This window comes from Hippocampus guttulatus, chromosome 5 (genome assembly GCF_054856545.1).
Source record: "Hippocampus guttulatus isolate MCC_2025c chromosome 5, RoL_Hgut_1.0, whole genome shotgun sequence".
NCBI lineage: Eukaryota > Metazoa > Chordata > Actinopteri > Syngnathiformes > Syngnathidae > Hippocampus > Hippocampus guttulatus.
Window position 1 is genome coordinate 8,127,490 of NC_141265.1, and position 13,348 is coordinate 8,140,837.

The 13,348-nt window shown below is 41.8% G+C and overlaps 1 protein-coding gene across 2 annotated transcripts; it reads left to right on the forward strand.

The window, feature by feature from the left end:
• Positions 1–1,642: 1,642 nt before the first annotated feature.
• ggt5a (gamma-glutamyltransferase 5a) lies at positions 1,643–13,033 on the forward strand. Of its 2 annotated transcripts, XM_086111620.1 has the most exons (13): positions 1,643–1,812; positions 2,459–2,586; positions 2,682–2,777; positions 3,771–3,972; positions 4,325–4,485; positions 5,697–5,843; positions 7,510–7,629; positions 9,311–9,321; positions 9,610–9,794; positions 9,873–9,964; positions 12,467–12,573; positions 12,698–12,808; positions 12,887–13,033. In XM_086111620.1, the coding sequence occupies exons 1-13, from the start codon at positions 1,643–1,645 to the stop codon at positions 13,031–13,033; spliced, it is 1,677 nt and encodes a 558-aa protein (XP_085967746.1). The 2 variants fall into 2 exon arrangements, with proteins under 2 accessions (XP_085967746.1, XP_085967744.1); XM_086111618.1 differs by lacking the exon at positions 9,311–9,321 and having other exon boundaries at positions 7,510–7,625.
• Positions 13,034–13,348: the final 315 nt, after the last annotated feature.

Sequence of the window (13,348 nt, forward strand, 5' to 3'; positions counted from 1 at the left end):
CAGGAAATGATTATAGTCAGAGGCCTGTTCAATCAAAATCTTTATTATTGCTTAAGTGTGTGTATACTTTGGCATGTGAGAGGAAAAAAAACACAAATAGCCTGCTCTTGGAGCATTTTAGTGAGAGCGCTTTTTTGAGTACAGATTACACTTCAATAATGATGTAATTATTTACAGGCAACAAACCACTTGTACTACATAATATTCCACAGCACACATTTTCTTTTTAAGCCACTTGATGGTCTGTCTTCAGATCCATGGCTGTAATGATGAAATGGGCAATTTGGACATCTTAAAATCTGGACATAAAGAGTTTGTGACCTTCATAAATTCCTGTCACTTGTATGGTAAAGGTCAAATGGTTGATTTTCATTGTCACTAAAGGGATCAATAAACACAAAGGAAACACTGGATCCAAACCATTTAAAATTAAAGTGGCTCATTCAGAAATGGTGAAATTTATGATGCCTTGGTCGTCTACATGACATTTGTGTCCACCACAATGCTTTGTTTGAAGAAAGAAGTGGGAGGTCGTCTTTACTTGTCTGCTTCAATCACGGTCAGTCACTACAATGTTCTAAAGTAAAAACAGGTTTCGGAAAAGTACTTTTCCACAGTGATAGTTGAGGTCCACAGACAGATAAAATGAAATAACCAAGTGACAAGTGTTCATTAACTTTAAAATAAGTAAGAAGCTATACAAGACTACTTTTTGAGGGTGTCACAAGTTATAACATGAAACTGTGACAGGACTACTGAAGTGATACATTTTTTAAACTCGAAGGCATCAAGCTCAGCTGGAGCTGAGCAGCACGGATCCAAGCAGTGTGGAGCACCAACAGTGCTGGAACCTCGGTGCTTGCTGAAGGGCTCGCGGGGCAGCCGCCTTCATCGCTACCCGAGCAGAGCATAATTTGCGGTCGGCTACAAGTACTGTGCCTGTTCATGTGTGTTCACCCTAAAGTGATGCCACAGAACAGTCATCGCTCCTATCCCAAAGGTATTGTATACAGTATGTCAGCCTGGTAAAATGGTATCGTGTGTGTGTGTAGCATTGGTGCATTTTTATGAGTATGAGTCCGGTACAGACCTACAACATCGACACCAATACAGACACAGATGATGAATACATTTTTGCCTGCCGCACTTTTGACAGTCCAATGAGTGCAATGCTATCAGCTGGAGGCTACACTTGGCTGGTGTTTTACCTGAAAGTTGTCATTTTTATACCTTTGACATTTCTAATTTGGTTGTCTGGATCATTCAAGAATTAGGGAAGAATTAAGGCACCAACATCTTTTTAAACTGGAGCATATCTTGAATATACTTTCGATGAGCTCTAGGAAAACGTTTCAATTTCATTTATTTATTTATTTATGGACCGGCGGGATACAACAGACTTCAATATTCTAAAACTTGTGCTCCACCTCTTGCACTGCAGGCAGAGGTGGAGCCTGACTGCCCAGTTCAGCCCATTCTCTGGAGATATATTTTTTTGACATCCCGACTTTATCGGCGCACTCACACAAACACCCAGAAACACGCAGGCGCATCCCTTCACACTTTTCACATACTGTATTCATAAATAGATAAGTCACGTTTTTGGACGCAACCTGAATGAGCGGCGAGAGGACAAGCAGCCATGGCCAGGTCAAAGGGGCAAGTGTATGCGTGTTGCGCACTGATGCTGGTGTTCTGTGTCATTGTCGTGTCTGTGTGCATCAGTCAACTTAGGAGGCGCAAGTGTCCACAAGGTTGCTTCTCTCATGGTGCAGTGGCTGCAGACACCGGGACATGTTCACAAATTGGACGGTAAGAGGAATTTCTGTTTAGTTTGATAATGGGGCTGAGTGACTGAGAAGTGGGCACACGGTATTTGTTTAGAAGCAAGACAAGTTCTATGAGCAAATATTCACCCTCTCATATTCACCTGCTCATCTGTAGTGGCTAAATAACTAAACTGTCCACCATTCAAACCAAATGATAGGTACATGTAGTGGAACCAATTAATTGCTAAAACGAAAGATTCCTATATTACCCGGTACTTGAAAAATGACATCTACCAAAACATGGAATTTAATGCTATTATTATTGGATCTTGCAGGCTGTTTTTTTTTTCAATCCTCTCACACCTAGCGCACAGCACGTCTATCATCTGACATTTGTGTAATTGTGTGTCGATGTGCACTGACTGTTCATGATATGTCGAAAGCAAAACATGTAGCGAAATGTTGAACCTCAATTGAAGCATTTGAAGGGCTGTAAATGTTTGGGGGGGGGGGGATCACAGAGGTCACAGATTCAGGAATTAGACTTGGTCCACTCTTAACCACTTTTTGACATAAACCGCAACAGTGGTAAACCTAAGAAATATGATGAAAAAATCATAACCTTGGTAATTAAAAAAACCCCAACAACATTTCAAGTCAATATCAGCAGTGTGATTGTTATCTTTCAGGGACATGCTTCAAAAAGGGGGTTCGGCGGTAGATGGCGCCATTGCTGCTCTGCTATGCACTTCTATCCTGAACCCTCAGAGCTTGGGCCTTGGGGGCGGAGCCATATTCACAGTGATGGACAGTACCGGTGCCAAGTCACATTCACTCACACATCAAAGTTCTAATGGGCCAAACTCAGAATCGAGAGAGCTGAAAAACAACTCTTGTCTCCTCTTTCCTAAGGAAAAGTAAAAATCATCAATTCCAGAGAGCGTGTCCCTGAGAAGTACAAGGCCGATACATTGCAGTCATGTCCCGATTCTTCCCGTTTCTTCTCAGGTATCCCATTTTTGTTGGACACTTATAGCAATGGTAGACACACTATTTTACTTGTAAAATTCCTTACCTAGGCAGCCCATAGATTTCTATATTATCACACATCAGCAACTACTTTAACTCATTCAGTACCAGCCAATTCTAGACCAAGTCTGAAAAGACGTTTAAAAACGTCTTTGGGAGTGAATGAGTTAAATGCTGAGTGTAGTGATTTCCAGTCTTTTCTCTGTAGCGTAAACAAATCTCTAATTCCCATAAAGCAAGGGAGAGCAAAGTGTAGACTGCAGGCCACAGAGTTCTATTTACACTATCAAATATCCCGTATAATTGTTGAAGTAGTTTGGCCATTTCCTTTCCCCTGGAAATTAGTGATTGTGTGTTAGACATGGGCACTTTAGCCTATGTTGTCGGTCCGTCCTCTGTCCATGACCTGGGTACCCTCCCATCATCGTCCCTCCATCCTTATTCATATAATAATCGACCTTCGTACCGGTCTGAAGTATGTGTGTGTGTATATATATATATATATATATATATATATCCATCCATCCATCCATCCATTTTCCAATCCGCTTTATCCTCACAAGGGTCGCGGGGGGTGCTGGAGCCTATCCCAGCCGTCTTCGGGCCGGAGGCGGGGGGCACCCTGAACCGGTTGCCAGCCAATTGCAGGGCACATAGAGATGAACAACCATCCATGCTCACACTTAGGGACGATTGAGAGTGTTCAATCAGCCTGCCATGCATATTTTTGGAATGTGGGAGGAAACCGGAGGACCCAGAGAAAACCCACGCAGGGCACATCAACATGCTAACATGCTAACAACTCGACCATCGGGGCGCTATATATATACAGTAAATATACTGTATATATATATAGAGTGAGAGAGAGCGAGAGAGAGAGAGAGAGAGAGAGAGTTGTAGTTTACAATAGTGCACCCCATACTTAAAGCTAGTGATGCGCTGTGGCTGATTATAGTATGCATTGTATTTCAGTTGTCCCCCATCCTGGTCGCCTGTGGATTGGAATCCCAGGAGAACTCCGTGGCTATGAAGAAGCGCACAGGCTTTATGGCAAATTGCCATGGGCAACCCTCTTCCAGCCGACCATTCAGCTGGCCAGACAGGGGTTTCCTGTTCAACAAATCCTTGGTCAATACCTGCATGTTTGTGATACCAACGAGACCCAGCCACTGCGGTAGGACACCCCGCCAACACAATTTGACAGGACAAAATCTTCGATCAATTTTGCCCTTACATTGATGTTCTGTCACATTCAAGACTTGTTTTATTTGAAATACAATATGAGCTAATCATTGAGCTAGCCACCATTACTCCTGATGGTGTTGTACCAGGTTCACAAAAGGTGGAGTGGTACAAGAATGTAGCTTTTTGTCACCCTTTGTCCCTTTCATTTAGCTAAATAAGGTGACAAAATACTAGAAACAGCTCTCATTGTATTTGGTTGTGCAACTGTGCCTAGTAAGTGTACATCCTTGATACAGTGTCTGCATGATTAGTAGGATTCTCATACTGTATTTATCCTCTAGTGACCTGTTCTCCGATAAAAATGGAAACCTGCTGAAAACAGGAGATGTTGTAAAATTTGAGACACTTGCCAACACATTGGAGACAATTGCAAATCTTGGAGCAAATGCTTTCTACACTGGAAAAATAGCGGAAGATTTAATCCGAGACGTACAGGAGGCAGGTATTGTCAGATGAATTCAAGCATGATCTGTTTTCCTTCTCTCTCTCTCTCTCTCTCTCTCACCTCAACTCAACTGTATTTATAGAGCACTTTCAAATAGCCATCGCTGCATACAAAGTGCTGTACAAGGAGCAACTAACATATACAACAGTAAAGCAACAAATCGGTAACAAAGACGGTAGAACTATATATTATGTCTACCCGACAATAATGTCATTGCAAATATATTTGAACAGTCCAAACACAAAAGCCGACAATCGCCATTTAAAACTTAGCAAGTAGTTTTCAACGAAATTAAAAAAAAAAAAAAAGAGGATAATTGCCCCAGATTAACTAGGATGAATGTAACCATGTTTGAAGATTCATCTAAAGTGCAGCGCACCGTCCTTGTTACAACAGTGCTGGTAACACAACCACAGAAGGCAAACATTTGCAGTATTTACTTTGGTTTCGGGCTAATGAGACGTTCACTTTGTTACGATTTCCCCTAGTAAGATCACCTGTGACACTGAACGCTCTCCCAACGTTAGCAATGGCAGCATTAGTTACCTTGGAGAACATCTCAGGATGTCCATTCTATAGATGCCTCTAAAAATGTGTCATGTTATTCCCATGCATTTTATTTAACACTTACAGAATCAAAGAAGTGCCCATAATCAAGTGGAGTCACAGGATCTGAAGGATAGCAGCACTGATAAAGATAACAGCAGTCAATGCGACTTGTCTCGTCTTTTAAAGAGTTAGGGACTAACTGAAATTAAGGTGAAGGGTTAGCTCAAGAGATTGTGGTTCTAGTACATGATTCCTTTTTATTGAAAAAGCCAAATATTTCAATAATTCAGTGAAATTTCTCTGTTTTGGAACAAAATATTTTCCTAAGAGTTGTCTGATTTTGAAATTAAATGACATCAAGGACCTTTCACCTTCAATAAATTCCATCTAACTTGACTGCCCCACCCACCCCACTCCTCTCACACAGAAAATAGCCCTCCAATGGTTTAATATACAGTATATTCATTTAGCATACGCTACATAAAATTTTAATCTTTTACCCGCAACTCGGAAGAAGAAAGCTTTTTGAATCATTCACAAAAATGCAAGACATCGCCTTTTGCATTTGAGTTCTTCATTTGATCCATTCCAAGTAATAAATATATGTGGCTCTTTTCTTTGTTCAGTTTGGAACCATTTGTTCCCATGTGTTTGCCCAGGAGGGTTGCTGACATTGCAGGACTTGGCATCTTACAGACCAACAGTGAGCGATGCATGGACAGTTCCTCTGGGAGAATATCAGATGTATATTGCTCCACCCCCTGGAGGTGGAAACATCCTTAGCTTTGTCCTCAACATCCTGAAAGGTTGTTTCACCACACAGACCACAGGGTTATTCCAGTTAGTAGGGTATGCAAAAGCTCGGAGGAAGTTGACCATGAGATGAGGAAAATCCTGAAGCAGCCATCTCAAAGAGCTGTGTAGAGAAATTCCGACTCATTCGCCACTGTAACAGACTCTGTGAACCTTCCCTGCTTGCTCGCAGGTTTTGTATGCTAAATCCTAACTTATTACTAGTGTCCTCCCACCTTAGGCAGACATTATTTGTCTGTTTCTTTGCAATCACGTAGATATTGAAGCACATCTACATCAAAAACGATACGCTGGCATTTCCAGATGAATTGGACAATACTGCTTTTCATCAGACAGTTATTTACCTGAATAACATTATCTGGTTCTATATCGTTGACCTCACATACGGCGGATTTGCATTGACATTGAGGCAAATTTTGTATATCGCACAATTTATTCATTTATTTGCTCATACATAAAAGCAACAGTGTGTCAGGCAGTGAGAAAAATCATTGACCAGTGAAGCCTACTGTACCTTCTGCATCCCCCTCCCTAACATCAACCCTCATGTCTTCCCTCACTACATCAGTCAACCTTCTCTTAGGTCTTCCTCTTTCTCTTTCATGGCAGTGCCGTCCCCATCACGTTCCGACCAATATACTCATTATCACTCCTTTGAGCATGTGTCCAAACCATCCAAGTCTGTTTTCTCGAACTTAGAACCCCCAAACATCTAACTGTGGCTGTCCTTCTGATGATCCATCCATCCATTTTCAACACAGCTTATACGGAACATAGTCGCGAGAGGATGCCGGGGTCTGTACTAGCCAACTTCAAGCGAAAGGCGGACTACACCCTGATCTGGTCGCACAACACCCTTAATTTCTTAGTTTTTCAAATGACAGTAGTGCAGATGATGCCCATAATTTAAAGTGACCAGTAGCATAGTAAGTGTCATACAACTTTGGATGTGCATTGATGCAAAAAGTGACTGGGCGCTTTAAAGGGTCTAGTGGGGGGCGGCATGGCTCAGTGACGGAGTGGTCGTCTTCCACCCAAAAGGTTATGGCTCGATCCCTGGCCCTTGTGAGCATATCAAAGTGCTCTTGAGCAAGATACCGACTCCCCGGTTGCTCCTGATGCTGTTTTATTAGTAGTTGAATCGGTGTTGAAGCGATCTGAGTGCCTTGTAGGTGAAGAGCCCATCCACCATTACCAATTAGTAATGTGGAATATTGATCAACGGCAGTTATAAAAATATATTGAGAAACTGCAAGTACAGTAACAGTGTACTTGAGATATTTATATCAGTTTCCAGGGTCAATCGACATGCTGGGGATCGATTGATGATGTCTTTTGGCTGAGACCGTGCATGAGCTTTCCCTCAAAGTGAGAGTATTCAGACTTGATTGAACTAATTCATTTTAACTGCTGTAGAACCGTTATCTATTTCTGAAGAAGTCAACTCGGAACTCAGGTGTAGGTGAGGAGCGTGTTGAACCTGCTTGCTGGAATACCCCCCCCCCCCCCCCCCCCATCCCCAGTGTGATTTGTAACTTTGAAATCACAGAGTGATTCAGTTGTATTGTGCAACATGCCAGACTAAGGCTTTGTACACAATGACAGCTGAGATTGAACTGAAGAGATGTGTGAAGAGACGTTGTATTTTTGTTTCTACAGGATATGACCTGACTCCAGCATCCCTGAGAGGTGAACAAAAAACATTATTTTATCACCGCTATGTTGAAGCTCTGAAGTTTGCGAACGGATTAAAGAAACATACCCGTGATCTTGAGGTCAGTTCAGAATTAATTTCATGCCTGAAACTTGTCACAATATGCAAAGAAGTAACCTTTATTAGTTAGAACTGATTACCGGTAAGTCACACTTTAGTCGCCCCTGATGGGACAAGCTGAACACAACAACAACAACAACAACAACAATAATAATGGAACACTCCAAATTGTCCCGAGTTGTGAGTGTGAGCGCGGATGATTGTCTGTCTATGTGTGCCTTGTAATTGGCTGACAACTAGTTCAGGGTGACCCCCGCCTCCTGCCCGAAGGCGGCTGGGATAGGCTCCAGCACCCCCTTGTGAGGATAAAGTGGATCGTAAAATGGATGGATTCATTCATTCATCTATATGATGATGATGATAATATAATGACGATAATAATTTGGAATAATGTAGCATCTTCTAAGGGACCCAAAGACGCTTAACAATAACTCATTACACCAGTCCCAGACTATGAGACATTTTTTCATGAACCGTTTCATTGTGACCAAATGAATCTGGTTCAACAATTAGAAAAAAAAAGTTTCCTATGAAGCTATGGTGAAGTCCTAGTTTCCGCTCTTATGCATACAATCTTTATAAAAAGTTCTATTTATAGACTTTTATGTTGCCAAATGGACATTAGTCGACTAATCGGATTGAATGTAAGAGGCAGCATATCACACCAGCAAGCAGCTGCTCTTATAAAAACACATTGTCCTACAGCTTGAATTCTTTAAGGTACGTGCAAATTAATAAGAAAGTCAACTAGCACTGTGGCCAGTTAAAAAAGGGCCTTCGCAGCCTTGGCCACAATGGCATGTTGAGACACTGCCATACTGAAATGTTTGGAGGTATGAAGTACATCGGATTAAAAACTAGTTTGATAAAATCCGACCTCTACAAAAGGCTAACAATGAATAACTTAATTTGAAAGGAAATTTAAAAATGGCCGACTTCCGGTTGAGTCTAGACTAGAAACGTTTTGTATGGCTTGGGATGTTTTATATGGCTGCAGCTATTGGTAGACCTTGGTGAGTGCCACGTATCCTCAATGGGATACAGGTCTGGACTACTGGCATGCCACTCTTTCACTTCGAAGCCACGGTGTTGTAACGTGCAGAATGTTGTTTGGCATTGTCTTGTGAAATAAGATGGGGTTTATTTCAAGCTGGTTAGGAGTTGCATGAGCCTTTCTCCTGTTATCATACTTATGCAGATGACACACAACTTTACGTTTCAGTGTTATCACATGACTATAGTCCATTACTTTCAATATGTATGTGTATTTATTAAGTCCTCTCCGCCCATTTTTGTATTCGAACGGTGTCTTTGGAAGAAATTTGGAAGGTTTCATTTTTATGGTTTTTCTTTTTCTCCCAATCCATTTCAGTGGGCATCAATTATATGCAAATTAGGACTATTTGCCCGGTCCTAATCCCGCGCGAACAGTGGGGATTGATTGGACAGTAAATAAATGTAAAAATCAATTGACTCTTCTGATCGGATCGGTAATCAGTTATCGTTTTATTTTTATTTTTTTACACCCACTGAATCGGTAATCGCTCCAAAGTACTGATAACGTAAAGCCTACAATGAATTAAAATACACAGATAATTAAATACCCCCCCCACCCCAAAAAGTACCATTTGTACTTTGTACACTTCACTTGATCACTAACTCAGTTTTCTGGGATGAAGAGTGGAGGTGCATACGAAGTATGGCAACGAAAATGCAGTGACAGAACACGTGAACCCTAGAACTTATTCATCCAAAGCTCACGTGGCTCAGTGAAAATGGAAAGGGTTTCATCAAAAGCCATTGCGACTAAAAAGTCTACGGTGCTGAGCCTCACAAAGGGCACCGAATAACCAGTGAAGGACACACACACACACACACACACACACACACACACACACACACACACACACACACACACACACACACACACACACACACACACACACACACACACACACACACACAATGTTCTGTCATTCTTACAGCTGACAACGAAATTCACAGAGGACAGCTTCGCCGACTACATCCGCAGTTTAATCAACGACAAAATGTCACACAGTCCGCAGTATTACAACATGACGCCATATCCAGACAGCATAGGCACCACACATGTGTCGGTGCTGGCCCAGGACGGATCTGCTGTTTCTGTCACCAGCAGCATCAACCACATGTCAGTACTACCGAGGTAATTTCATGCGTTGCGTCTCCACCCTACACGTGAAAGGTAACTTGATCATATTCTTTACAGATTTGGCTCAGGGGTCTTTTCTCCAAGCACCGGAGTCATCCTCAACAGTCATCTGTGTGACTTCTGTGGAAGAGTTGACAAATTATTTGCAGGTAGGCCCAAGTGGATCATCTAACCAGCACTGAGGATTTGCCTCAATGTCGTGTGGCCTCCGTTTAGGCACTCTGTTTAGTGCCCAACCAGTCAACCAGACATGGTGACAATTCAAGTGTCAGTAATTGTCTGCAGGGATGTCCCGATCACATTTTTTTTTTTTGCGCCCGAGTCCTAGTTGCTTGATTTTGAGGATCTGCCAATACTGAGTCCCGATCGGATACTGCGGCAATGTAAAAAGCAGAAACCAAACAACATACAAATTGTCTTAATTTTTTTTTTTTTATATAAAACTATCCCAATATGTCATGTTTTATATGGAGAGTGGAGTGATGCTGAAAGTCCCAGCATACCATTTAAATCCTTTTTGGGGGTCACATCAGTTTTTCAGGTGGCTTATTCAGCCACACAAAATGCTCAATCTTCACACATTGCAAGTTGCTGTTGCACTGTCTCTGCTTCCCACTTAAAAATCTTCCTATGCTGCAAACATTATCATTGTTACATGACGTTACTCGGCACAGTACCTCCATCCATCCATCCATCCATCCAACCCCCGCCAACCCCCCCAAAAAAGACATTTCTTGGCACTAGGTGGCGCTAGATGTATGACATATTATGTGAATATGACTATATAAATGGTTTCAAGACGTGACTATTAATATACATGCCATGATTGGGATTTTTTTGGGGAGCATGTACAGTACAGGAGAGTTAATAAAGAATTCCTCTTGATTACAAGCTTCTGTACAGAGGCAGTATAAAGGGTTGGTCCTGTATTTTTTATTTTAATAATGGTAGTCCCCCTCAAATACGTGAAATGTTCTTTAATGCCACACATGTATGCAATGCATCTACAGCAGGGGTCCCCAACCTTTTTTGCCCCACGGACCGGTTTATGTCAGACAATATTTTCAGGGACCGGCATTTAAGATGTAGCGGGTTAATACAACAAAATATGGTATGAGCTGCATGCAAACCTGTGGTGTTTTCGAAATATAATAATAAACACAAGGAGCGTCTAATCTGGCCGCAACACTGATTGCTATGGTAATGTTTAATGCCTTCAAAATACGATACAACGCAAATTCAAAGTGCATGAAAATGACAACTCACCACAGCCCCGAGCTTGATTTTCTGCAACTAGACGGTCCCATCTCGGAGTAATAGGAGACAATGACACCTTAAGTGTGTGGTTTATGTCCAGTCTACTTTGTAATTTTGTTTTAGTCGCCGTTGCTGCAGAAACCCCCCACCTCACACAGGTAGGATGTCGGAAATAGCAACAGTGCTATTGTGGCGATCTCAGAGTATTCAGCCATAACTTTAATCCAGTTGTCTTGAACGTACTTTTAAGGCCGCCGTCATTTGCGATCTCCAGCAGTTTTTTAAACTCATTTTGCGACCTCCGGCGTTTTGTTTTTAAGCGTAATCGGTCACGTGATGGAGAAGCGTGGCTTGACGTGAGTCAAGCGTGACACAGACGGATGTAACGGAGAATCCGGTAATTTTTCAAAATATAACATCGTTCGTATTCCGAAATAAATAAAACGGAATTAAGGCAAGTTCTTTCTGTGCGGCCCGGTACCAAATGCCCTGCGGACCGGTACCGGTCCGCGGACCGGCGGTTGGGGACCGCTGATCTACAGTATGTTTGCTAATCTGTACACATTCAACCTCTACTGTATCATCATCAAAAGTCTAAATCTGGCCTTTGCAAGGACACAGATGAGTGCTTGGAAGACTACTGAAAATTGTTAGTGAATCTGCTGTTGTTTTTCGTAACAGTTTAGTGTAGGGTGAACGTGGCCATCGTTATGTAGCATTTTTATTATTATTATTATTTTTTAAAATATTATTTTGTGTGATGTGTTGACGTTATGAAGAGGTGGATTAGATCACTAAATACCCACGAAAGGCCCAGGATTCACCGTCTACCACTGATAAATGCATGTTAAACCAGCTGGATTAATGACTGATTTAAAATGAATACATTGTCAAAATGAGGGCATTTGGCTGAATAAAGAAACAATTACCATGTGGCATTTTGTTCAAACCATGTGAGATTCACAGCATTGGAACACGTGACCCGGCTTCACTGTGAGTGTATGTTCAGAAAGGCTGGAATGATTGGCTGTAATTCTTGCACACAATTAGATGGACATATGGCAAAATTACATCCAAGCTAACTTGCCGAAGTGGGAAAATGTTACCTGCCCCAAATGTGTTCCCAAATTTTGACAGGCACACTTAGAATTGCTGCATTGATGCGGTTACTAGTCCAAACATAGTCTATCAATTTTCATCCATTGACATCCATTTATCTTTTTGCCATTTGACAGAAGCTATAAATATCCCTCCGCACAGATAGTCTGTTGAGCAGCTACGATTCAGATGATTCAAAAGACGCCTGCTGATTGTACTTGCAACCATTTTTCTTCATGTCTTTTCAAATTGATGAGTCTGAATAGTGACTCGCTAGGCTTTTGTTCTGTTTGCAGGGGAGCAGCCTCCTTCATCCATGGCCCCTACTGTATTCAAGTCAAAATCAAGGTTGCTGGTTATTGGATCAACTGGTGGCGCTATGATCACCACTGGAATGGCCTCAGTGCGTGTCCATGCTAAGTGCCGTTAAGATTGCAAAGAAGTGCTGCCCTCACTCTTTGTCTGAGCGTGATCTCTGATCACAAGTGTGTCATCTGGCAGATGCATAATTTTATTTCCCTTTTCAGGCAATCATAAACCACCTTTGGTTCGGGAAGAGCCTTAAGGAGGCGATTGCCACTCCAATTATATTTGTTAATTCTGAAAATGCAGTGCAGTTTGAGTCCAACTTTGATAAGGTAAATGAACTGAAGGCATGCTTTTGGAAAAACAAGCGGTACTGTGTCCCGTCTAAATCTTTTTGCATTGTCTTTCAGGATGTAATCGAGGATCTGAAAGCTCTGGGACAAAAAGAAAAACCTGCCAAGAAGTTTTTCACTGTGGTCAATGCTGTGGAGAAGGAGGATGGATGTATCAGTGCAGTGTCTGATTTAAGGAAACTGGGTGAACCAGCTGGTTACTGATGCTGTGCATCAGTCAACATGGATAGGGAAGAAAGATTTGGGGCGCGAATTGAATGCATCCTATTGTTGAATGTAACCACGTGGCATGGAAACACAATAAAACTAAGACAGAATATGTCCCAGTAATACATTTAATCACAAAGAATAAGAAGAAAGCAAGAAGAATGGTTCTGATGGGAATAGTGCCTCTCTTCTTGTCATGGCATTCAACAAACATTTACTGTTCAGTTGCGTGCAAAGCTTGTACGATTTGGTCATGAGTGGAAATTGTAACTCTACATTTATCCTTTGATTTTTTTTGTGTTTGTTTTCATG

Coding starts and splice junctions, on each gene's coding strand:
- ggt5a (XM_086111620.1), top strand. CDS start 1,643: ATGGCCAGGTCAAAGGGGCAAGTGTATGCGTGTTGCGCACTGATGCTG. Junction 2,778..3,770: donor TTCTTCCCGTTTCTTCTCAG/GTATCCCATTTT, acceptor ATTGTATTTCAG/TTGTCCCCCATCCTGGTCGC. Junction 4,486..5,696: donor CCGAGACGTACAGGAGGCAG/GTATTGTCAGAT, acceptor GTGTTTGCCCAG/GAGGGTTGCTGACATTGCAG.